The following is a 25,681-nucleotide window of genomic DNA, read 5'->3' on the forward strand; positions in this document are numbered from 1 at the left end:
TGGTGTTGCCACAGAGCCGTTGCACTGTGATTTCTGTGGTGCAGGCTGTGGCCATGGCCATGATATGGGATTTCATGGTATGTTTGGGGTGTCCCAACACAAAAACCCCAAACATCCATGAGGATCCATGCTTCAGAATCATGTTTTTGCACATGGTGTTGTCACGAAGCCCGGGACCCATTAATACTGTGGTGTAAGTAGTGGCCATGGCCATGGTATGGGATTTAATGATATCTTTGGGGTGTCCCAACACAAAATTGCAAAGCATTCATGAGGATCCATGCTCCAGAACCATATTTTGGCTTCATGGTGTCACAATGATGTCGTGGACATGTGATTTCTGTGATGCATTCTGTGGCCATTGGCAAGGTATGTAATTTAATGGTGATGTTGGGGTGACCCAACACAAAAACCTTGAGGATCTATGAGGATCCGTGCTTTGGAATCATGTTTTTGCAGCATTGTGTTGCCACAAAGCAGTGGCAACATGAATTCTATTGTGCAGCCTGTGGCCATGGACATGATATGGGATTTAATGGTATGTTCTGGGATGTCCCAACACAAAATCCCCAAGGATCCATAAGGATCCGTGCTTTAGAATCATGTTTTTGCAGAATGGATTCACCACGAAGCTGTGGATCTGTGATTTTTGTGGTGCAAGTTGTGGCCGTGGATGTGCTATGTGATTTCATGGTGTGTTTGGGGTGACCCAATTGAAAAACCGTGAGGATTCACGAGGATCCGTGCTTTGGAACCATGTTTTTGTAGAATGGGGTCGCCATGGAGCAGTGGACATATGATTTCTGTGGTGCATTCTGTGGCCATGGAAAAGGCATATTATTATTTGATGGTGATGTTGGGGTGACACAATGCAAAAAATCATACGGATCCATGACGATCCATGCCTCAGAACCATGTTTTTGCAGCATGGTGTTGCCATAGAGCTGTGGCACCATGATTTCTGTGGTGCGGGCTGTGGCCATGGGCATGATATCGGATTTAATGGTATGTTTGGGGTGTCCCAACACAAAAAACCCAAGCATCCATGAGGATCCGTGCTTCAGAATCATGTTTTTACAGAATGGTGTCACCACAAAGCCGTGGATCTGCGATTTTTGTGGTGCAAGCTGTGGCCGTGGACATGTTATGTGATTTGATGGTGTGTTTCGAGTGACCCAGTTGAAAAACCCTGAGGATCCATGAAGATCCGTGCTTTGGAACCATGTTTTTGTAGTTTTGTGGAGCCATGAATTCATGGGGGCATGATTTTTGGAGTGCTGCCATTAGTCTAAGACATGGTCTACAGTATGATGTAGGTTTTATTTCATTCCACCGTAGAAATCATATGAATTCATGAGGATCCGTCCTTTGGAATCATGTTTTTGTGCTGCTGTGGTGCCACGAATCTCTGGGTGCGTGATTTTTGTGGTGCCCCTTGTAGACTAACACATGGCCTACAATATGATGGTGGTTTTATTTCGTTTCAGTGTAAAAATCATATGAATTCATGAGGATCCATTTAGATCCGACTTTTACCCAGATCGAAGAAACAGAGGTTTGCTCATAACGCAATCAACCCGTCTTTTGAAAGTCCCACAGGATTCTTGTTTTTAAAAGTGAGTCATACCTTAAGGGACGCACCCCTAGGAACATGACCATGAAAGGCAGAACATTGTCTCCTGTATTTGTTTCTCCCATGAACCTAGAGGAAGGACAGCCAGAGTTTAGCTGGAGCGTTCAAATGTTGCTGCCTAGGTTTTCCGGAGATCCCAGCCTCTCTCCTCTTTCAGGTCCAGTTTTCCCACCGAGGGCTGCAGGGCTGCCCGATCTCGCTCTCTGTGTTCCATTTGTCAGTACTCCTCTCTCCTTCACGCAGTTGCCTGCTCGATTGGTTCGGCGCTCGTTCGCGGCGCTCGGGACTCTGCTGCTAGTGCCTGCCTCGGCTGATTGGTGCTCGACTAGTCACCCTGGCCTTGGTAGTAACTCGGAGCGGCAGCGGCGGTGGAGGCTGCAGTGAGAGAAGGAGGTGGCGGCGGCGATTGCCGTCGGGTTTGGGGTGGCTTTTCAGGACTGGGTCCGGATCAGTTCGGCACCCGTTACCTCGCCGCGCCCTCCTCCGGTCCTATCCTGAACCGAGTGTGCCAGGCCTCGGTCATTCCCTGCCCCAGGTAGGCTCCAGGCCTAGAGGCTCTGGGCCTGGTTCTTTTCTGGGGGTTCCCAGGCTCTTTTCAGCTATCTGGGAAGATGCGGCAGCTGCCCGGGTGGGTGGGGTAGTAGGCAGACCGGAAGGGAGTCGGGGAGCCCGTGTGGAGGGGTGACTCGCGTGGATTGGTGGCGATCGGGGTCAGCCCTGCGTCTAGTCTCTCCACCCCGCCCTTCTCACGAGTAGGTTTGCTTGGTTGCCACATCCACTCCCTCCTGTTTTGTCAGAATTCAGGATCAATTGTCTGTCTTCTTGGGACATGGAGGGAGAGGATCCAAGGCTCACCCAATGGTGCTTCCAGGGCCATCAGTTCTAGTCTGAATATGAGGAAGGGCTTGTTTGGTTTTGCTTCTTCTGCCAGCTGTGTTATTTTAACTCCTTTTAGCATACAGTGAGTTGCTTGAAGATCTTTTCTCTCTTTCTTCCCCGTTTCGTTCCTGATTTCCTCTATGTGAGCAGACAGATGATCTGCTCAGGTAACACGCTGGCCCAAAATGCAGTTAGAGGTATTTTCACAGGAAGGGAGTTTAGTCATATTCTGGTTGAATGAAGCAAGTTTTCTCAGGTACCTCTGATATTTCCCATGAGATTAAATAAGTAACTAGTTCTCCTGAATGTGTTTATGTTGGTCACTGTCAGAGAATGATAATATAATACAGCGCTAAAACAAAAGCATCTTAAAGTATGGTAGTTTACTATATGACAGCAAGCAAACCATAGTGCCCTCCTGTCATTTCCCATAATTTGCTGGTAGCACACATTTAAAAGCCTAAGTGCTTTAGTTGCTGCAAAACACTGTCTAGGCTGGCAGGTTAGTATGATACATAAGTAGGAATGATAGATATGTTTTCTTGTGTAATCTTGAGATAGCTGTCCTTATAGGATGTCATCCTTGGGGTCTTTTCAGACTATAATTTTATTGTGCAATAAATGTGAAGCTATCAGTTGTGGCCCAAATGCTTTCTCCTACCTGATGCATCTGGAACTGAGAAATAATATTCTACCAACAAAAGCTTACAATATTTTTGTGGATAGAAGGATTTGTAATAGTGTCTATTTCTGTTTTCTGTTTTTAGCATTTTCTATTAGTTATTGCATGTAGTCTTGTAAAGTGATGTCTGGAATGTGGCTGCATGAATATCATGGGTACCTATTGGTTAGTGCTTGTGACATAATTTGTTAGGAGTGATGCCCCACATAGCTTTCTATATATTTCAAAAGTTATTTCTGTTCTTTAAAAAAAATCTTCAGAGCCTGAGCATTTGTACACAGTCCCAGGCTGTCATAAGATGGCATCTGTAGACCTTTTAATATCTTTCTTCTCTGTAGTAATACCTCTGCCACTTAGTTTTTAAGGCTCTTTACTTCCCTTCTCTGGAACTGTAATAAGTGATTGTGTGAATAACTTAATAGCCTTTGTCAATTTCACTTCTCTTCACTCAATATGAAGTAAGCAAAATTGACAGAACTTCATATCACTTTTCAATTAGTGGGCATTTTTAATAATTATATCAAAACAGATACAAGCAACCTGACATTGTCTGTGCTTATAAAATGTTTGAAAAACCTGATGTTACAATTCACGTTGATCATGAGGCTATTTAAATTTTTCTTTCTCCTGTAAATTTAGTTAAGGAAACTACTTCTGAAGAAAGGTCAATGAGACAGAGTTTTGTAACCACTTCCACCTTGAGTTCCTAGTAGATCAGCCTAATGCCCTTAGGTGTCAGATATACCTAAATAATCTCTAACAAATACTTGTCCAATGTAGGTGAGTGTGTCTTTTTGGCACAAATTTCAAAGGAAGTAAATCCCATAAATATCTTTGGCGATTGTTTTTATGATTTGATTTTATACTTAGTAAATCTGCCTAAAATATCTAATTTAAATGTGCTTCTTATAGTGTATATACTCACTGCTTCTTGACCTGGCTGGGGTAAATATTTAACTTTCTGAAAATTTAATATATTTGGAGGCTGGTGGTATATTGTCCCCTTCTCAATATGTTGGTCCTTTCAGCCAATTATACAAACTCTCTAAAACAAGAAAACCGAAGAACAATTGCAGCAAGAACCTGGACATTTGGATTCAGACTACTGTTTCCACAGGCACCAAGACTTCTGCCTGCAGAGGGCAATTTTCTTGCCCCTCTCCCTGTGGCAGCCTGAAACACCCCTTTTCACCTAGAAACAAGTTTTTGGGAGGCATTTCAAGCTGTCACGCGAGGATGGTAGGTGGGAAAAACACCCTCCACTGCACATGAGTCTGGATTCTACCCTGAATGTTTCAGGCCTCAGACTGATGCTACTAACTGATATATAGTGTAAATGAGAGGCTCAATGTCGGGAGACTGCTTGACTGTGAAAGTTAGTGAACTATGAAACTATGCCATTAAGTGGACTAATTGGGACATGAATGAATAATTCATGTTGTAATAATATTAGCAGTCTCTTTCTAACACTAAGGAGCTGAAATAATGTTTTTTAATACAGTAGGTCCTCTCACCTCTGTACATGTTGGAATATGAAAATTGAAAGTTATATGATATCAAGGTTTGTCTATCAGTGGTGATGGTATATGTGATCTTATGGGAGAAACAGGCTTCAGAAGTGTAGGGACTTTTTTCAGTAAGAAAACAAGTGAGTTCTAGGAAAATGTAAAAAGGATTACGCTGTTAGGGTTAGCTTTTAATACTCTGAAATATGTTACATTACTAGGGAACTTGCTCAATTTATTGGTTTCACAAAGTTTTTTCTCAGATTGTTGTTTTTTCTTTTGACATCTTTCAGGCAAAATGTTTACATACTGTAAATCTTGGCTCAATGATGTGGTGTTAATGAAACATTTCCTTTCAAAGATATTCTATGACCTTTTTTGCCTTAGTCGCCATATTTACCAATATGAAATACCCCTCCTATACCAAAGCTTTAATTTTTTCCTTTATCTCTTCTTTAGATTGTTGTCATTCAGAAATGCACCAGTTCCAGAACCTGGTTAAGTTGTATTATCTGTGAATCAGATTTTTCTTTGTTTAGGTAAGTGGCTTTTTCTGATAAATTTCTCAGTACTGTTTATTGACCTATATGTATTATGAGTTCTAAACAAGTGGATAATCTTGTCTATAGACATTTATTTAAAACATTTATTGGTTTGAGGTAGTAATAAACATCTAGGACTAACAATGCAATGCCAAGTCTGCTGATCATATTCTGGAAGAAACAACTATCTGAATTCCTTAAAGTAATGGCTAACACAACACACAATGTGGGGGGAGATATTGATCAATAGGTGCATGGAAAACTCCAATAAGCAAGCTGTCATTTTTCTTCCTTAAACAGCTAATGACCTCAAAATTAGTCTCATGATTTCAAACCCATGGGGTGTAAACACCATGAGCCTCCTCTCCTAAACTAAAACATGGTATGGTCAGGATGTCACTCTGTAGATAACTCTGCATATGATTGCATAAGTAGAGTTGTTTGTATGTGAGTTTTTTGACCCTACAATTTGTTTATCCCTCTCCAGTCCACAAGTGATTATAGTAGGGTCAGGGAGATCCAGCACAAGGTAAACGTGGCACAGTCTGGCTCAAGCTTTATGTTCTTTACACTGTAAAAGCAATGGTGGGGAATTTAACGTTATCTGATGATCTCTGTTGGAGCCAGGTCTCCCATACCTTCCACTTCCACTAATTGTTTGATAAGGATACTGACCAGTGAATGAAATATGGATTTAATAGTCCATTGTCCCCCCCCATTGTAATGAGGCACAATTATGTCTTTTGTATTCATTTTGTTTTAAAGGGATTAATAAAATTTTACCGTTTTTCCCTGCTCTTCCTCCTAATGTCAGGAATGTACTTCCACAGCGGGAATAGCTGGATGTATCCTGAGACTAACTTGTGCCATTCTATATTGACTCTCTCAGTAAAAAATAAAAAGTCAGCCTAGACCAACAAGTCCTCCAGCTTGTGATTTGGAGGCCTTAGGGGAAAGTACATGTCTGCTCATGAGTGGTCCTGTGATTTGCTCCTTGTGAGAACACAGGCAAAGGATGGTTCTGGAGAGAGCTTCCAACATTAAACATAACTGCACTTCCTTTGATGCCAGGAACTTTGACATAGCACATGGTTGCTATCAGAGTTAGATAGAAGGAGTATTTCATTTTAGTCTTTACATCATTTTAAAGGATCTGTTTCCACTGACACCCGAAGTTATGCATAGCTAAGAAACAATTATACATAAAATTCAAGCAGCTTGATAATATGTTGTGCAAAAACAGCAAGCAATAATAAACTAGCACAGGAGATGCAAACTAAATCAGCCCACTAACAACATATTCTGGAATGACCCATATTTTCATCTGCCTGTAAACACTCAGCACAGTGGAGCACATGTAGGCTTCCATTGGGTATACAGTCCACAGGAGGTCTGGCTTCTTGATTAAATCAGCTGTGTGAAAGGAGGGACATGGAGCAGAGCCTTCCCAGCAGATCTTACATTGTATGCCTGCTGTTAGAACTATTGGTGCCTGCCTTCTGCTTACTGTTTCTTTTAATGGCTGTTCTTATTTTTGTTCTGTTATATTTTGCTTGCTCCATCTCCCCCCCCCTCTGTTGCAGCAAAATTAGATGGAAGACCAGTAGCAGATTTAAAGACTAGCAATTTATTTCAACATAAGCTTTTCATCGGAACTTGCTTCATCAGATGCAGTGTGGTTCAGTTGTGCATTCCTTGCATTAAACATTTTATTTTACAGAATTTATACCCCACCTTTCTGCCCAAATGCTTTTTACAAGGCAGTCCCATGTAGAGTGCATTGTGGTAATCTAAGCAAGATACCCTTTCCTTTCTTTCCTGAGATGGTGGTATGGAGTAGGTTGAGGGATACAAACTGAGTGATCAAAGAAGGTAAAAAACGAGTTTATAGGCAGAAAAAGAAATCTCAGGTAGTATATGGAAAAATTCAATCCCAATTGGGGAACCAGTTGACTTGGGCAAAAGACTAAGTGACACTTAAAACTCAGACACCACAGAATAGCAACACACATTCCTGGCATAATCTAAAATACGTGGTGGTTAGTCATTATTTAAATTCTCGAGACCAGTTATCCAGTGGGACACTGGGGGTTGATTTCTTCATCTAGGATCAGGTTGGGGTTGGTTGTTACGAATTTTTTGCAGATTTTTCATGCTAGCCAGTCAACACTATTGTATTGAGCCTGGTGTGACAGACTTTTGGAAAGCAGTGCCATTTTCTAGATGTTCTATCCACTTAAATGCACTAAACAGAGGTGTCAAGCTCAGTTGTTTCCATGTGTGCCATAAAATGTAATGCCAAGTACAGGTGATATAAACTTTATAAAGGACACAGGCAAACCCAACTAATGATATTATTTTTTTACTCAAAATACAAACATGCTTAAAGCATTAACATCCTTACAGTATTTCCTTATACTATCTCCTTGATGCCTGCCCTCCCATTTCTGTCACTTGTTACACATTAGCACTGGAACAGTATACAGGGACATAATGCACAGCATCTCTAGCAACAGAGGTAAGGACCAGTTGCTCGTAGGCCAGATAAGAGCCCTGGATGGGCCAGTACTAGCCTGCAGGCCATATGTTTGACACCCCTGCACTAAGATTTTTTTATTGGCTACAGTATCTTGAGGTATGGCAACACAGGGACGTCAATTTTGGATAACCGAGGAAAGGGATTGTAGGGGCAAAAAGATAGTGCAGGAACTATAGCACCTAACAAAAGCAAGTTATAAATGTCAGATGAAATTGGCACCTGAATGCACTGAATCTCCACTTGAGTAGACTGGTATTTACATAATCACTGGAGTTGTTCTGTATATAAAGGTAAAGGTTCCCTTGCTCAAAAGCCAGTCGAATCCGACTCTAGGGTTGCGGTGCTCATCTCCGTTTCAAAGCCGAAGAGCCAGCGCTGTCCAAAGACGTTTGCATGGTCATGTGGCCGGCATGACTAAACACCAAGGCGCACGGAACGCCGTTACCTTCCCACTGAAGTGGTACCTATTTATCTACTTGCAATTTTTCGCTTTCAAACTGCTAGGTTGGTAAGAGCTGGAACTAGAGATGGGCGCTCACTCCGTCAAGCGGTAGCTCAGTCTTGAACTGCTGAACTACTGACCTTCCACAGCCTGCAGTTCAGAGTCTTAACCACTTGAGCCACCGCAGCTCAAGAGTTGGTTTTTACACCCCACTTTTCTCTATCCTAAGGAGTCTCAAAGTGGCACTTACAATTGCCTTCCCTTCCTCTTGCCACAGCAGGCACCCTGTGAGGTAGGTGGGGCTGAGAGAGTTCTGAGAGAACTGTGACTGGCCCAAGGTCACCCAGCTGGCTTCATGTGGAGGAGTGGGGAATCAAACCTGGTTCTCCAGATCAGAGTCTGCCGCTCTTAACCACTGTGCCATGCGGGCTCTCACTTGTGTGTCTTCAGAATACATTAGAATTCCCTTATCTGCCTGGTGCTACTGCATAAAAATGCCCAAAGAGGCTTACAGCAATGTATAAAATGAAAATACTTTATAAACAAGTAATCAATGACAGTCAAGCCCATTAAAACCTACTGCTGGTGGTTAAAAGGTATGATAAACAATCTCAGTAAGGGCAATCTCAACAATTAACTACACCTGACAAATCATGAATTACACTGAACAATTAACAGAGGCTAGGCAAACCTCCCCAGTGTTTGACATTCAGAATCTCGAGGAGTGATACTGATATCTGACAGTGCTGAGGTGCTCCTTGGAATATCATACGCCCTGTAGAGCAGTGATTCTTAAATGATGGGTCATTCATGATGTCTGGACGTTTAATGTACTGGTAATTGAGGGTGCTTTGCATGGTCTGTAGAACTGAAAAGAAGGAACAGGAATGGCTCTCATGCTTCTTCTCCCCCTAAATGAAAGGTGGGGGCAGGAGAGTCAGGGAAGAACATGTGCCTGTCTTGTGTTTCTTGTGGAAGCAGCAGCAGAAGAGAAAATACAATCAATTCTATGGATTGTGTGAACTACTTTAAAAGACTAAGGATGGAATAGATGGGCGTTGCCAACAAGTAGCTTGTTTGCTGGCTGCTGCAGAGTAGCTTGTGCATTTCTTTAGCGATCCAGGAAAACATTGCAACTAGATCTGTTTCATCTTTTTTTTAAGCTTTGATTTCATAGGATTTTTCTCTGAGCTGCTTAGCTGATAGCTTCATTTCTGGTTGTCCTTTTAGCTCATGTAATGTTTCCAGGATAGGGGGTGAAAAAACCTGGTAACATTCTGGGGGAATATATTTTGTTACTTAGAAGTAGCTCTCATTAAAGAAAAGGTTAGTGACCTGTTGAATAGATTCATGGGTTTTATGTGGAGTCCTGTTGGTAGGTTGCCTTAGCAAAATGTTTGGGAGTTGCTAAACTTAGTTTCAAGTATGACTAACCTTTCCTGTTATGATGAGGCATGTGATTTAACACATCTTTAAAGTAAGCTTTTGTTTGAAAGAAACTAATCCTAAGTATCCCCCCCCCCCCCCCCCCCTCCAATGCATCCAGAGCCATTCATTTTCTAATTTAAAAAAACACAAATACCTTCCAGATTGTGCTCAAAGTAGATTATGAAAATGAATCAAATGTATACAATTAACTTATTTCATGTAAATTTGATTTGTTATGTCTGAAAGCAAAGCAGTCCCTTTGGAAGGTACCTTCAAGGATTCTCTGAGCTAATGTTTCTTAGCAAAGGCAACTTCTCTTCTGATAGCTACTTAAACATATCCCTCTTAATAAGCAGCTGTTGCCTTGGCTCAGCAATTGAGAATTTGTTTTCCATAAAGTTATGTTTATAATACCTCCGTATTTCATACTTTATGTCTGGTTGTTTATAGTATTTGATAATGAGTGTGTTTCTTAATCCTTGTATCTAGTAGCCAAATGCTGGCCACTATGCAGATTAAAGTGGGGCCAGCCCTGCCTATAGTTAGAACTCTACAAGTACACAAAACACCCAGGTTTACCAAATTACGATTTTAAACTTTAGTTGGGGAGAAATGAGAGCCAGTTTGGTGTAGTGGTTAAGTGCACGGACTCTAATCTGGGAGAACAGGGTTTGATTCCCCACTCCTCCACTTGCATCTGCTGGATGACCTTGGGCAAGCCATAACTCTGGCACAGCTGTTCTTGAAAAAGAGCAGTTTCTGTCAAGAGTTCTCTCAGCCCCACCTACCTCACAAGGGTGTCTGTTGTGGGGAGGGGAAGGGAAAGGAGTTTGTAAGCCGCTCTGAGACACCTTTGGGTAGTGAAGGGCGGGGTATAAATCCAGTCTCCTCTCCTCCTCCTCCTCCAAACCTTATTGAGTAATTATTTGGATTCATTGCAGATCTTGCTTTTGACGCCCCTGGCTTGCATTGAGCTTTGGGAAATCAGCAGTAGGTTTTAGTGCCCTCTCCCAAACATCAGGTGCTAGGTGAATCAGCTGATGCTTGGGAGAAGGCACCAAATTACAACTGTTTCCAGAAAGGACAGTATGAGCCTTAGCCTTGTGGATGTCTTGCTCACTGCAGTGGCCACAAAGAAGAGGAGAGGTGAGTGAGTAGTGAAGTGCAGAGGGAGCCGGTGGTGGAGCGCAGGCAGGAGAAGTGGAATGCTATTTCCCTTCCCTTGTGAATCCCTGCAATTAAAAGTAGTGGAAACTAATCCCTATCATAGGTTATTTAAAATAGCTCGGTGATCATATGCAATCTATCAAACAGGTGTTAAAAGTATATCAAATCTTTCTGCTTGCTAAATGTTTAGCACAATTGTTCATTGCATGGTGCTTGAATTTATGTGATCAGCAAACAGACATTTTTCTTGGAAGGAAAAGATGCAGGTTTTCTTTGTAGATTGATAACTGCAAGCCACTTAGTGGCAAATTCATCATAGGGACAAGGGTCTCTTGTACTGTAACCTGAAATAAATTTCGTATGTACCCTATTACTACAATGGTGCCTTGTGCTTGGGAATCTGAAGATAATACAGTAATGCTATAGGTTTGGAGAATGTTAATGACAAGTATCTTATCATACCTTTCTGTGTTGACATTTAAAAGCTTCTGGCTTAAGCTGCCTTCTGAAACACCTCCTCCCTACCTGGATTTCCATGAGGACAGTCTTGCAAGGTGTGGATGGCCTTTCTGTAGCTGCTTGGCACTTGTGATCTGGTGTCTGTCGGTGACTCATTTCTCTGCACTGGAACAGTTGAAGCCATGAAGGTTGTACCAGAGAAGAATGCTGTGCGAATCCTGTGGGGCCGAGAACGAGGCACCCAAGCTTTGGGAGCACAACGTCTTCTGCAGGAATTAGTAGAAGACAAAACCCGGTGGATGAAATGGGAGGGAAAGGTAAGGTTAATGAGGACATGTGTAAAAGTTGGTCTCTGAATTTGAAGACTGATCTGCTTATGGGTGATATAGTGCTAACCCGCTTATTTGGTTTTGGAGTTTGAATTTATATTTATATTAGGTATGTGCCACTTTCAGATTTGTAAAAAAATTAAACACCTTCTTGCAATGAAGTAACCCACTGATGCTCTTGAACATGTTGTGCTCATGTGTCGTTTCTCTTGTATTGACTCTGTAGGTGGGAGGGATAATGGCAGGTGTGTCAGATGTTTTGAGCTTAGAAAACGTTTTATGCTTTTCGACTTTTTCAGAAGGTTGAGCTACCAGACAGCCCTCGCTCCACTTTCTTACTTGCGTTCAGCCCAGACAGGTATACATGGCTTCTTTTCTTTCTCCATTTAAATGCTCTGTGTGTCAGAAAGGGTTGTGAGAGGGTGGTGTTTTCCAGCAGCGAGTGCTGCCAAAGGACCTGCCAGCTGTACAATAGCAAACGTCGACCTTTGATGATCTGAGGTTTCTTTATGTATGTGACACTGATGGGCAGTGGTGGCAGTTAGGTGATGGACCTATAAAGAATTTGTTCTCAGGAGGTTGTTGTTTTATGTAAACAATAGTACAATGCTGGTGGTGGGTTGAAGGAACCATATTTTTCAGGCATCGCACAGGAGATGGCAGTGTTGTCTTCTGTACTCTGACAAATGCTCCTTCTGTCCTTACAGTGCTCTGCATTACTTTTTCCTTGAATGAAGATAAATTTTGCTTCCTCACTTTCTCAGCTGTTTCACAAATTCTAGCCTGCTTCCTTGTGTTTCATAATGGGAAGTGGATCTATTAAAAACTTGCCTCCCCTCCTCTTTGCTATCCACTCTGGAAACAGCTGTGAGCTGAAGAATAAAAGACTAGATAAATTGTCTTCTCCCTTTCCAAACCTGGGACCCACTTAGTGTAGGAGCCATTTGGCTGCAAGCGTATGAGAGGAAGTCATGTTTTAGGATGAATCTCAGGGCTGCAGCAAAATGAAAAAGGTAGTTAAATAAGGGCTTGCTACAGAATAAGTTCTGTGACCCATTGGAGGGGTCTTGAGCCATGGGCAGAATACAACTGGATTAGATCATAACTACTTAACAGGGCCATTGCTGTACACCTGCTACAGATACGTGGGGATAATACCTCGTTTGTAGGAATGGGATAATGTAGATAGAGAATAAAACCTCCAAATTGGGCTACCCACGTGTTTTTTTTAAAATGCTGTCTTATCAAGTATTGCTGTGAATAAAACGGCTGTTCAGCTGTTGCTGGCTGAAAAGTAGCTTGTCATAGTAGGTATTGAACTTGTGCTTTGAGCTTAAAATTCTGTGGCATACCATATCCTTCGCCCATTGCATCTGTGTACATGCTTACATGGCATATTTTAAAAAGGGGGGAAAGGAAACTCTTTTTCTTCAGGCCAAATCATACCTGATTCTTTTTACCTAGGACCCTCATGGCTTCTACTCATGTGAATCACAATATTTACATCACAGAGGTGAAAACGGGCAAGTGTGTTCACTCTTTAGTTGGGCATCGGCGCACACCATGGTGCGTAACCTTTCATCCGACCATCCCAGGACTTATCGCTTCAGGGTGCCTTGATGGAGAGGTTAGGATTTGGGATTTACATGTAAGTTGCTTCTAATACACATTCCTTTTTATTTAGGCCTGATTCTGTGCATTACCACAGTGTTGTGGAAGCTGCATTCCCACTCCATTCTGACAATATTGGGACAAAAGAATTATATGCATGGGGCTAATGAGATGGTTCCTTCATGCCCAAATGATACCGTTCCTTTTGGCCTTCCACATACTACTGCACTGGATTCATTTTCTCTGATCAGATTTTTTTAGTTGAGAAACTGGGTAGCATACTGTAGCAGCCATCTCTGCTAGTAGATAGAAGATAAAATATTTTGACAACTGAAGGTTTGAATTCTTCCTAGGTTGAGTGTCTGTATACTTTTGGAACTTATTTTAGAGCTTTATGGGCATTTTAGTGGTAGTGGCAGCAGTTGATTTCCAGATAAAAATGGCTGTGTCTATTTATAATTTGCACACTGTATCATGAGGTGTGTGTTCCATCATTTTTTATCATTCTTAAATGTGAAATGGCTGTAAAATGTTGGCACACAGAAATGAACTTTTTTATTTTTTGAGAGTCATTACTTATATCTCTCTAAACTCCAGAAAGATTTTTAAAAGATTTGGACAACAATGAAAAAAATATAGGTAACTTTAGAAAGAGATTTTGAGGTGTGCAACATTGATTTGAATCATTTCATATCACAATCTGTATGCATTTTAAAATTGCAGGCACAAAACATTACAACTCCGAGCCCGTCAAATACAAAAACACAACTTTCCATTATGCCTGCAATACAACACTCACTGACCGGGGGAAGAGCACAGGAGGGAAGGGGAGACAGCAAAATCAAATAGTTCCTGGCACAGAAGACAGCTTATTTTCTTAACACAGCTCTGGTTGAAATGAACCCTTAACAGCTAGGGGGCTACCTAATAGGTTTGCCCAAATGCTGTCTCCACTCCTGGGACAGCATCGCCTATGGCAAATTAAACTGAGGACATGAAAAATATCTCTTGAAAGAGATCTCTTCCCCCCTTCCCCCAGCAGGGAAAAAATCCTTACAAACCATTTTTCAAACTCCTGAAACAAAATCAGTAAACTAAAAACATATAATAAAAATGAGTGAACAAATGAACTATTTTGATTGTTTTGAAGTATATGATGGGTCTCTGGCAGCCTCTACAAATCAATTATGTCAGCATATATGTAGATGTTGTTTGACTTATGGCATCCCCATAGGGGTTTCAAGGCAAGAGACATTCAGAGGTGGTTTGCCATTGCCTGCCTCTGTGTCTTGACCATGGCATTACTTGGAGGTCTCCCATCCAAATACAAACTGGGCCCAACCCTGCTTAGCTGCGAAGATCTGATGAAATTGGGTTAGCCAGGTCAGGACATTTCTGTGGATAGTTGTGTGATAAATCCTAAAATTTGTCTGTGCAGCTGCAGAGCAATGTAAAATGAAAGCATACACAGTAATACTTGTTAGACAAATTTAAGTTACCAGTTGTGTGTGTAATCAGTTTATGGTCACATATTTTGTTTGTAAGTTCTGTATTTCAAAAATGTTGGTGACTCTAGACTTGTTTGTTGTCAGGGTGGAAGTGAGAGCTGGTTTACAGACAGTAACAATGCCATTGCGTCCTTGGCTTTCCATCCAACTGCCCAACTTCTGCTAATTGCGACAGCCAATGAGATCCACTTTTGGGACTGGAGTCGCCGGGAGCCTTTTGCAGTTGTGAAGACAGCCAGTGAAATGGAGCGGGTTCGGTGAGTAGCCCTTTCCCATATGTATAGCTAATTGCAGGGGAACTTGGAGGGCAACCAGTATGTAAGGGAACCAGCTTCAGAAGATATCCACAGGATAGTCACTTGGACCATAGTTAGCTGGCCACTCCGTCATTTAATTAAAAAGAAAATGGTGAAGAAAAATAGGGATTGTAATAACTTGATCCTTCCCCCTTCCCCCAATGAGTATCTGAAAGTTGGTGGGAACAGTTTTGTGTGTATGTGAGGGCTGGCCCCCGTTGCCTCCCCCTCTCTTGCCTTATTCCAGTAGCTGCCAGTATTCAAGCTCTGCCCTTTGTTTCTGCCCTGGGTTGAGACCTTTGGAACACAATCTGAGACCTTTATGCGGAAAGGAAAAAAAAATTATTTACTAAAATACAGTCTCAATTCATAGAACCCAGGAAAACATTTATATTAAAACCATGCCCAAAAGCATGGTGCAGAGGTTTTGATGTTGGACTACTGGATGGAATGCCCATATTTCTCAATTTTTAGCTTTTAATGCCCCATATTGTTACCCCAAGACAGCTTTATTATATAAATATTGTGTCTTTGCTTTCATTTGGGGAATTAGCTACTAAGGCAGAAGCAGCAAGAGGCTGGGGTATAGCATGGATCTGCTATCAGTTTTTAAGGAGATAGTTCCCTTTAGACCTTTAAAGGTAAAGGTTCCCTTGCTCGAAAGCCAGTCAAATCCGACTCTAGGGTTGCGGTGCTCATCTCCGTTTCAAAGCCAAAGAGCCAGCGCTGTCCGAAGATGTTTCCGTGGTCATGTGGCCGGCATGACTAAACACCAAGGCACCCGGAACGCTGTTACCTTCCCACCGAAGTGGTACCTATTTATCTACTTGCAATTTCTTGCTTTCGAACTGGTAGGTTGGCAGGAGCTGGAACTAGAGATGGGAGCTCACTCCGTCATGCGGCACACTCGGGTCTCGAACTGCTGAACTACCGACCTTCCACAGCCTGCAGTTCAGCGTCTTAACCACTTGAGCCACCGCAGCTCCTTTAGACCCTTAGTAGAGTCAATAACCAGTCCAAATTGTAAAAGAAATAGATTTTATTAGGTAAACATAATAATTTAGGTATTTACATTCGAATCAAGGATTGCAAGCATTCAAGGAGATATAAAAGAAGTTAGCAGACAGATAGAGGGATGGGGAGATTAGGGTAATACTATACCTACCCTGAAGAGATGAAGAAATCCAAGGTATGAAGAGAGGAGGTGTGTGGACCGACCAGCGAGACCACAGAGGACCTAAGTTGTGCTCAGGGGTGTTAGCTTTGTGAGTGCCGAGCTAAATCACACTGAGCATGTGCAAGACTGGGCATATTTATACCCCAAAATGTATCCTGAAGGTATGTTAAAGTGTGATAGCTAGTTTCACAGTGGATTGATGGGATTCCCTTTGTAGAATAATAGGGTGATCTGGTGTTTCCCTGGGTACCAGACAAAGGAGAAGGAGATCTTTAATGTTTGACAGGATGAAGCTGAATGGATGACCATTCTACAGAAATACAGAGTCAATGTTTACCTTGATGGGTCTGGCATAGGTGAGAGAAATGCAAATATCTTGGACAAACAGGTGTTAGAAATGCCAGGATTACCAAGAGGTGTTTCCTGAGTTCCAGGGTGTGAAAGGATTTGGGACAGGAAACATACAACATATTCCATTCATGACAGAGACACAGTGACCAGTGGCTTATTGCCTCTGTCTGTGCATATCACAAACAAAAAACCTGGCATCTGGTCAGAAAATGCTTGAGGCAAGAGCGTAGGTTTGTCCATCCTTTGTCTTTATGGACTGAGCAGAGAAGGGGGGGGGAGGGGTTGCATGGAGGATGTCTGACCATGTAGCTAGCCTGGCACTTGGTCTAAGTTTTCTCAGCTAAAATGTGGGTCTCCTAGTCTCCCAGCAAAAGCCACTAAGCAAAGGCCGCTAAGGCTTTATGAGGGCATTGCTTGTGGAGGTTCAGAGGTTGTTTTGGGGTGTTTCTCTCTCGGGAAGAACCACCCCAGGTACTGGGTTTGTGCTGCTGGTTACAACTCATTTGTGTTTCACTTTCATGTTCTCAGACCTAAAACCCAGTCACTTGCTTTATTTTTCATTTCTGCAACAAATAAGCTGCTAGGAGACTGAAAACATAAATGCATTCTGTATTAGGAAAATTGACATGTTACTGTGGTCATGCAGTGCTTTTAATCTACTAAGCAGTTTACAGCCGTAAGCTTACCTAGTAGTTCCTGCTGGTTCAGTGTTTCTTACAAGAAGGTGTTGCCTCATTCATTTGCATAGCAGTGTGTTGCCATTTGCGGAGTTGCACATGCTTCAGAAATGGGTGAAACTCCCTCACTCTCCCCACATGAATGTGATAAACATCAGGTTTCTTTATACTGTAGCATGCTGCAGAAATGTAAGATGTCCTTTTTGATAGGCAATTGTGTAAGTACAGGTGGTGAGAATAGCTAGTTCAGTTTGAACTGAATCTCTTCTCTTTGTTTCAGACTAGTACGATTTGATCCCCTTGGGCATTATTTACTCACAGCAATCGTTAACCCTTCCAACCAGCAGGTAATGATCTTGTTTTCATTATGTTAAGATCACTCTTTGTCTTGTCCCTAGAAAATCTGGTTTAGATAATGTATCTTTTGGTTAGAATTTTGTATGTTGCCATGTCAGCTATGATTAGTTGCTACTAAACTGTCCAAATTCAAATGCTTTGTAAGCATTTGATGCTGTAGACTTGTTAAAACTAGGCAAGAATGAAGCACACTGGGATACACTGGAAGTCCCATGCAAGCTGCTGGTATAAAAGACCAATAATACATTTGGAGCTTCATCGTTATTATAAACATTTTTCTGTACTGAGCCAATGTCTTGTCATTGTAATTCTCTGTGCCAGTTGGCGAAGAGCCTCCTTGACTTTGATGGTACTAATGAGCTATATTAGAATCTTTCTGCTGCAGAAGCTCTCTATCTATTTGGAGAAAGGCTGTGGCTAAGTGATGGAGCATCTGCTTTGCATGCATAAGTTCCCGAGTTCAGTCTCCAGCATCTCCAATTAAAAGGATCAGGTAGTAGGTGATGTAAAAGACCTCAGACCTTGGAGAGACACTGTCAGTCAGAGTGGACAACAGTGACCTTGATAAACCAGTGGTTTGATTTAGTAGAAGGTGGCTTGATGTGTGTTCAAAATGCAGCTGTGGCTGAAGTTTTCTATTGCAGGAGTAGACTGTGTTCATGAAAGCTGTTTTTGCCCATCCCCCCCCCCCCCCGAGTGTTTAAGTAGGCTCTTTTTTTTTTGAATAATATTTTTATTGGGTTTTTTACACATACAGAAACCCACCACCCACAACATCACCCATTACCATTTATACTTAATTGCTTCTAAACAGCAGCGTTTTCCATCCATTTAACACCATTTCTAAATGCTTCTAAGTAGCTACACAGTCATTTAACAAGTACATTTTTCTCCTTATTCAAACATACAAGCATCCAATAATAGTATTATTATTATTTTCTCACTCTTTTTTTTCCTTGAGACAGTCCACTATTCTAATTTGTTTTACCATTTATACTTAAGAGTGTCTCAGCCAGATTTACCTAGTTTCTTACTTCACTTCCAGAGACGACATCCCAAAAACCAAAAGGAAAAACCTTACTTACATAATCTCTCCTACTAATATCAAATAACATGATTCAATCAATACTCATTTCATTTAAAACCAAACCAAATTTGTAAATATTGAATAATATTAAATAGTCATATTATCCTCTTTAGCTTATAATAATTCATTTTACCCATAAATAAATTCATATATATTACTTTCATATCTTAACCACATTTCTTATCTATAGCTTTTTTACCATTTGTACTTAAGGTTATCTCAGCCAGAATTACATAGCTTCTTACTTCACTATCAGAGACACCATCCCAGAAACCAAAAGGAAAAAACCTACATAATCTCTCCTACTAATATCAAATAACATGATTCAATTTATACTCATTTCATTTAAAACCAGGCTCTTAATAGAAAGAGAGCCTTGGCCTGTTGTTCTTCATATGTTGCTGCTAGGCAATTAACTGTATATACTTTTCTCTGCAGAATGATGAAGAAGTAGAAATACCTGTGGATAGTACAGAAATGCCACATTATCGCCAGCGTTCCATTCTCCAGTCTCAGCCCGTGAGACGTACACCACTCCTCCATAATTTCCTGCATATGCTGTCTTCACGCTCCTCTGGTATCCAGGTGGGAGAGCAAAATGCCAGGCAAAACTCTGCTACTCCCTCCCCTCCTCCTCCTCCTCCCCCTCCTCCTCCCCCCCCCCCTCCGCCACCCCCAGCCAGTGAGGCCTCTAGAGCATCTGCCTTTAACGGCCGCAGTGAGCCTGTCAGTTATCCCTCAGTAAAGTGTTGCCAGCACCTGGGGATGTGGTGCCTTTGCAGACGATGTTCTAGTGCAAGACTTCCGTCTTCTCTCTTCCCATCCCAGGACAATGCCCCTTCCACATCTTCTGGATCCACTGGCACTTCATTTTCTTCTGTGCAAATGGAGCCTTACCAGCCCCAGGATCAGGCATCTACAACACAGCAGGAGCAGGGACTTCTTAACAGACCATCTGCTTTCAGCACTGTGCAGAGCAGCACTGCTGGCAACACCCTGCGCAACCTTAGCCTGGGTCCCACTCGTAGATCCCTTGGTGGGTCTTTGTCTGCCCACCCATCCAGGTACCACCAGTCTACAAGAGAGATGGCCTCTGGATTAGAGGGGTCAGATTGGACTCGAACAGTGTTGAACATGGGCTCTCGCTCTGAGTTGGAAGGTATGCCTCCTCCTAGGACCAGTGCCTCGTCAGTGAGTTTGCTGTCAGTACTGAGACAGCAGGAAGGAAGCTCCCAGTCTTCTGTATATACTTCAGCTACGGAAGGAAGGGGCTTTCCAGCTCCTGGAGTTGAAGCAGACAGCACCAGCAGTGCTGGCCCAAGCAATCCAACCAGCATTCGCAATGAATTTCAGTGTGACTTGAGGCGGTTCTTCTTGGAATATGACAGGCTTCAGGAGCTGGATCAGGGTATAGGCAGTGAACCCGCTCAGTCACATCAGGCCCAGGAGATGCTCAACAATAACCTTGAGCCTGAGAGGCCTGGCCCGTCACATCAACAGACACCACATAGCAGTGAAAACAATTCGAATTTGTCACGGGGGCACCTGAATCGTTGTCGTGCCTGTCACAACCTGCTGACTTTTAACAATGATACACTTCGCTGGGAAAGAAGCACCCCCAGCTATGCACCAGGGCCTGTCCAAAGCACACTTGAGGGCATGCCATCCAGCAGCAGCCAGCTGCTGCCTTCTGAGAGAACAGAAAGCAGAGCTCCTCCCACTAGCAGGCTGCCACTGGGAAGATCTTCTGACCCACCTGAGGAAAGGACTGTGGGAGTGGTGTTTAACCAGGAGACGGGGCACTGTGAAAGAGTTTACAGCCAATCTGCTTCAAACAGACCTGGGAATGTATCACAGGACGCCTTAAACCAGGAAATGCCTGAGGAAAGTTCAGAGGAGGATTCACTCAGGAGGTAAGACTCCTAGGTGCTTCCAATGACCATCTTTCCTTAATCTGTGTCTGAATGTTTACCATCAGATGTGAACTACCGTGAAGATCTGGAGGTAAAGTTCTTTCTGAAGTGATTAGTAAAACTGAATGCAGGGATGAACTTGTAACTGCAGTAATGTATGTATCTAAACCAGAAGGAGAGCCAAGTGATGTAAGAAAATGTATTTATGCAGGGAGGGAATAATGCATAAGTGGGACTTCTGGGCTGGTTTCTAGTTAAAAAAACCCAGCCCAATAATCCCACTTGTGTGCTGACTGAGGCGCTACTAAGAGCGAAGCACTGCAAAGGCAATGTATGGGCAGCTCTTTACTTGTCAGATTACCTCCGTCAGATTACTTGTGTGTGTGATAATAGTGAGAACTTGATTTCTGTTTTCTTTGCTCTCACTGGTCTTTCATGTAGAGAGAGGAGTTCTTGGCATGCTGAAGAAAGTCATTCTTGATTTTGGATATAAGATGGTCAAACTGCTTACAGTAATTAATTCCTCATTATGAATTCTTAGGTCACCCTGGCTTTTCATTGGCTACAGTAATAAATCATAGAATATGGGCTAAAGGACTTTTTAGTATGTTTATTTCTGATACTAGCCAATACCTAATCTTAGAAAGAAATGAAGCCACTCTTCTAGTAATGACATATATTGAGGGGAGGCTTTCACTTTTCCGTGCCATCTGAGAAGTTGCCTGAATTGAACTGGATGCTGGTGATAAAATGACCCTCTTGTTTTAAAAATACCTGCCTTTTTCTTGTCCTGAAATTTATCTAATACTAATCTTATCAAGTGTTTGTATTCATTAATGAATGTTCCTTGAATGCTTTTGACATGAGCTGCCAGATCCATCTCTCCTCGTGTCACACCTATTTGTATGCATACAGGTATTCGCACACCAAAATGCATGCAGGTATTGCGCTAGTTCTAACTGTTGCTTAGCAACAAATGGGCTTTCACCTCAGTCAACTGAGGTGGTCTCTTGCCCAGAGATTTTGCAAGCACAATGTTTGAACTTTCAGACTTGGTGCATGTGCTGGTGTTTGCCACATGTAAAGGGATGAAAAATTGCTACAATCCCAGCTTCCCCAGAGAACTAAAAGATAATGAAAAGGTTGAATTAAATAAATATATATATAAGCCTGTGTCCAACCACTAAGCAAAGTTTGAATCTTTCCATTAGCTTAAGGAGACTTCATTCAAGAGAAGAGCTATGTAAGTTGAAGGAAAGTTCCTTCCTCCAGCCTAAGGATAATGCCCATTAATACACAGGCCACTGTGTAGGTTCATGGCAATGTCCATTTGTTGTACCGCCTCCACAGTTTGATTATAAGAAGCTGGAAAGGCAGGAGGTACAGCTGCACTGGAGTGTGAATGATAAATATGGAAAGGCTGTGGGTATCACCTTTTGAGGCCTTGGGGTTGGAGTAAAGAAGAAGGAGGAAGTGTAGAAGAGGAAGGTGACCGTGAGGCTAGGTATCAGATAGTAAGAAGATAAACCTAACTCATTATGCAGTGCTCCTGTATCAGTTTTCCATGTACATTCTTTGACCAGTTTGCTAGGCACTTTGCTGATACCTGTCATATTTACATTGGCTTGCATGCCACTTTAATTATAGAAGTGTGTCAGGGCTTCCTCTTGTCCAGTGTTGCTGTATACCTTTCAGTTTGTACAGCTTGTACAGCTTGAAGGAGTAGACATAGTTTTGGAGAAGGGAGGCCTATTACTTGCATGTTCAACGACCCTTGCCATTCTTTGCTGCCAGAGGAAGATTTGCCTGTTTGGGAGGTGTTCTAAATGTTTCTAACAGAGATGGTACTTTTCACAGCCAAGGAGGAGGCTAGAGAAATCTTCTCTGTCCATTTGATTCTCACTGTCCCCAATGTTCCAAACTTAGACAAGAAACTCAAACATTTGGTTGTACACAGCTCCAGCCATTCCCAGACGATATGAAGATTCTTCTTCCCTGGTTTGGGATAGATAGCCTGATTTGTGCTGGGAAATGGACTGGGAGTACGAGTCCCTGTTTATCCTTCTGGATCAATATCTTTGGCATGATACCATTAACAGTGGTATCCTTCTGCACCACTTCGTTGTGCTGGAATTCCGTGTTACCTTGGTTCTGGTCCCTCACAGAGGGTAGGCCTCTGGAAGCGGTTCTTAGGGACTGCAGCTTTACCTGTGGTCTGTTGTGGGATGTTTCAAGGTACCATCCTATTCCTCAAGTGGTTAAGTGTATATGAATACTCTGGGTAAAATTATCCAAAGATTTTGGTGTTGATGTCATCAATATACAGATGACACCCAGGTTCCACTAACTTCTGGGGTTTTGATGAAAAAGAGGAGCAGGAGAAGTGCCTGAAATTAGCAATGAACTAGGTGTAATTGAACAAATTCTGGCTTAATCCAGGCAAAAGTACTGTTGTTTGGAAATAGAGCTGATTTGAGGAGTAGAATATTATGTTTTTATTGATAGATTTTATTGATTTTTATCCTGCCCATTTCCGGCCTAGGCTGGCTCAGGGCGATAAAATTTCATGATACATAAAACACATTCATCACAATTGATACCAATTTAGATGAGTTATACAATAATATAAACAATGTTAAAATCAACAATATTAAAGTACTAGAAATTCCAATATTCAATATTCAGTGGCTCAGTTGGTTTGGTTCAATTCTGGGGAAGAGGGGGAGGGAGGGGGATGGACTGGGCAATAGTCTCAGGGACCTACTGCTCAGGGCTTCCACCATAACTATCAGTTGTTGTTGTTGTTGTTGTTGGTATCAGTGGTGGCGGCTCTAAAAACCTGATGGAAGAGCTCTGTCTTGCAGGCCCTGTGGAACTGTAAAAGGTCCCACAGGGCTCTGATCTCCTCTGGGAGCTCATTCTACCAGAGTGGAGCCGCCGCCGAGAAGGCCCTGGCCCTAGTTGTTGCCAATCTGGCCTCCTTAATGCTCAGGAAGACCAGTCGATTCTGGGTCTCTGAACACAGTGCTCTCTGGGGCATATATGAGGAAAGGCGGTATGTCGGACCCTGGCCATAAAGGGCTTTAAAGGTTAAAACCAGCACCTTGAAGTGAATCCGGTGTGCTATAGGCAGCCAGTGCAACGCTTTTAGCACAGGCCGGATGTGCTCCCGTATTGGGAGCCTGGCTGCGGCGTTTTACACCAGCTGCAGCTTCCAGATTTGCGACAAGGGCAGCCCCATGTAGAGGGCATTGCAGTAATCCAATCTCGAGGTGACCATTGCATGGATCACTGTTGCCAAGTCACCGCATTCAAGGAAGGGAGCCAGCTGCCTTATCAGCCGAAGGTGATAAAAGGCTGACTTGGCAGTGGCTGCAACTTGGGCTTCCATTGTTAGGGAGGCATCCAGGAGCACCCCCAAACTCCTAACCTCCGGCGCTGGCACCAGTGGTGCCCCATCGAAGGTCGGGAGTGGGGTTCCTACCCCCGGACCGCCGCAACTCAGGTACAGGACCTCCATCAGATTCAATTTCATCCAGCTCAGCCTAAGCCAACCAGCCATGGCTTGTAACGCCCAATCTAGGACTTCCGGTTTGGAGTCAGACTGGCTGTCCAGCAACAGATAAAGCTGGGTGTCATCTGCATACTGATGACAACCCAGTCCACATCTCCAGGCAATCTGGGCAAGAGGGCACATAAAGATATTAAAAACCGTCGGGGACAACACTGCCCTCTGAGGCACTCCACAATCAAGTGGGTGCCGTCAGGAAAGCTGTTTCCCCAGCGCCAGCCTTTGTCCCCCGGCCTTGGAGGAAGGAGACGAGTGTGGGGTTGTTCCCCCTGTCTCCATTTAAATTTTATTTATTTATTGCAGCTTGGGCAAGACATCCCAGGATGTCTAGATACTGGTCAGCACTGCTCCCGCTAAGCTGTGAGGTCTTGTGAGCAAAAATGCAACTTTGTGAGCTACCGGCATTAAGGTTGTGAGTGAGTGATTTGGCTACTGCATAAATTCGTTTGCTTTGGAGCCATCCTTCCTGAGCTAAGACAAAAATGTGTGAGCCATAGGCTAAAAAATTGTGAGCTATCTCACACTAACTCATCTTAGAGGGAACACTGCTGGTCAGCGGTGCTTTTTACCAGATTACGCTATGCCGTTTCTTAGAATGAGTGTGGTCATAGTTGCACAAGCCCCAGTGACATTCTGATTAGACAATTGTAATGTGCATTGTGTGCATTTGAAGCATATATGGACACTGCAACTGTTCCAGAATGCATCTACCAGGCTTTTGACAGGGATGCCTGTGATGGTTTGGGGTGGCAGGAGTGGGCACAAAAATATTTTGGAGGGAAAACCCCATACAACCCAGAGCCATGGTCCTCGCGATGTTAACACGTATTGATTTTGGTATTGATTTTGAGATTGAGGACTGTCTGTCTATACTACACTTCCCTGTCACAACACCAAGCGCGTCCATGAAAATCTCTAAAACAACATTTATTTATTGAACTGCCAGTGCTTGGCAGTATTTACTGCCAGCCACCCTGGATGCAAATTGTGATGTTTTTCCTGAGGCACCCTCTGCCCTGCCTTGGTAAACCTGATTATAATCTGGATCCTGAAATATGTGGCTGGTACTGCCCTTGAACTGGAACTTGGCCAGCATTCAGTTGAATCTAGGGCTTAGAAACTGACATTAAATCTGAAGCTCAAAATAATGTTCTCTGAATAGCTTATTATATTATATGAAACAAGGTAATTTCTCCAGTTTATGGAATCAGGCTATAATAGAAAAATTGAATATTATACGATGCCCAGATAAAGTTGCTTTTGTGTTACAGGCTAGGGGTCACCCTATCAAGCAGTTGATTATGAAGATTTATATCAGATTATGAAGATTTATATCAGTAGTGCTATCTGGTGGGCTAGGTGTGTCTGCTCATCTCTCCATATGTGAATCCTACCACTTTCTACAATCAGAGGAGTAGAGAAAGAAAGGAAGAACTGATTATAATCTTTTCTGCTCTTAATACGAAGGAGGATAAAAGTGATTGAATACCACAAGAAAAGGGTTTATTTACAGTGTGTGTGGGGGGAG

General features: G+C 42.7%; 1 protein-coding gene across 1 annotated transcript in view; it reads left to right on the forward strand.

Annotated features, from left to right (window-relative positions):
* The first annotated feature begins 1,978 nt into the window (after positions 1 to 1,978).
* Positions 1,979 to 25,681, forward strand: part of AMBRA1 (autophagy/beclin-1 regulator 1) — a 160,579-nt gene continuing 136,876 nt past the window's right edge. The window contains exons 1-9 of the mRNA XM_015407332.1: positions 1,979 to 2,168; positions 5,159 to 5,238; positions 11,303 to 11,593; positions 11,905 to 11,963; positions 13,070 to 13,253; positions 14,809 to 14,981; positions 17,506 to 17,572; positions 19,108 to 19,254; positions 19,498 to 20,582. Coding sequence (XP_015262818.1) covers positions 11,459 to 11,593; positions 11,905 to 11,963; positions 13,070 to 13,253; positions 14,809 to 14,981; positions 17,506 to 17,572; positions 19,108 to 19,254; positions 19,498 to 20,582 — 1,850 coding nt within the window. The 5' untranslated portion in view covers positions 1,979 to 2,168; positions 5,159 to 5,238; positions 11,303 to 11,458. The remainder of the gene's footprint in view (positions 2,169 to 5,158; positions 5,239 to 11,302; positions 11,594 to 11,904; positions 11,964 to 13,069; positions 13,254 to 14,808; positions 14,982 to 17,505; positions 17,573 to 19,107; positions 19,255 to 19,497; positions 20,583 to 25,681) is intronic.

This window comes from Gekko japonicus, unplaced genomic scaffold, assembly GCF_001447785.1.
Source record: "Gekko japonicus isolate JY-2015 unplaced genomic scaffold, Gekko_japonicus_V1.1 scaffold84, whole genome shotgun sequence".
Classification (NCBI taxonomy): domain Eukaryota; kingdom Metazoa; phylum Chordata; class Lepidosauria; order Squamata; family Gekkonidae; genus Gekko; species Gekko japonicus.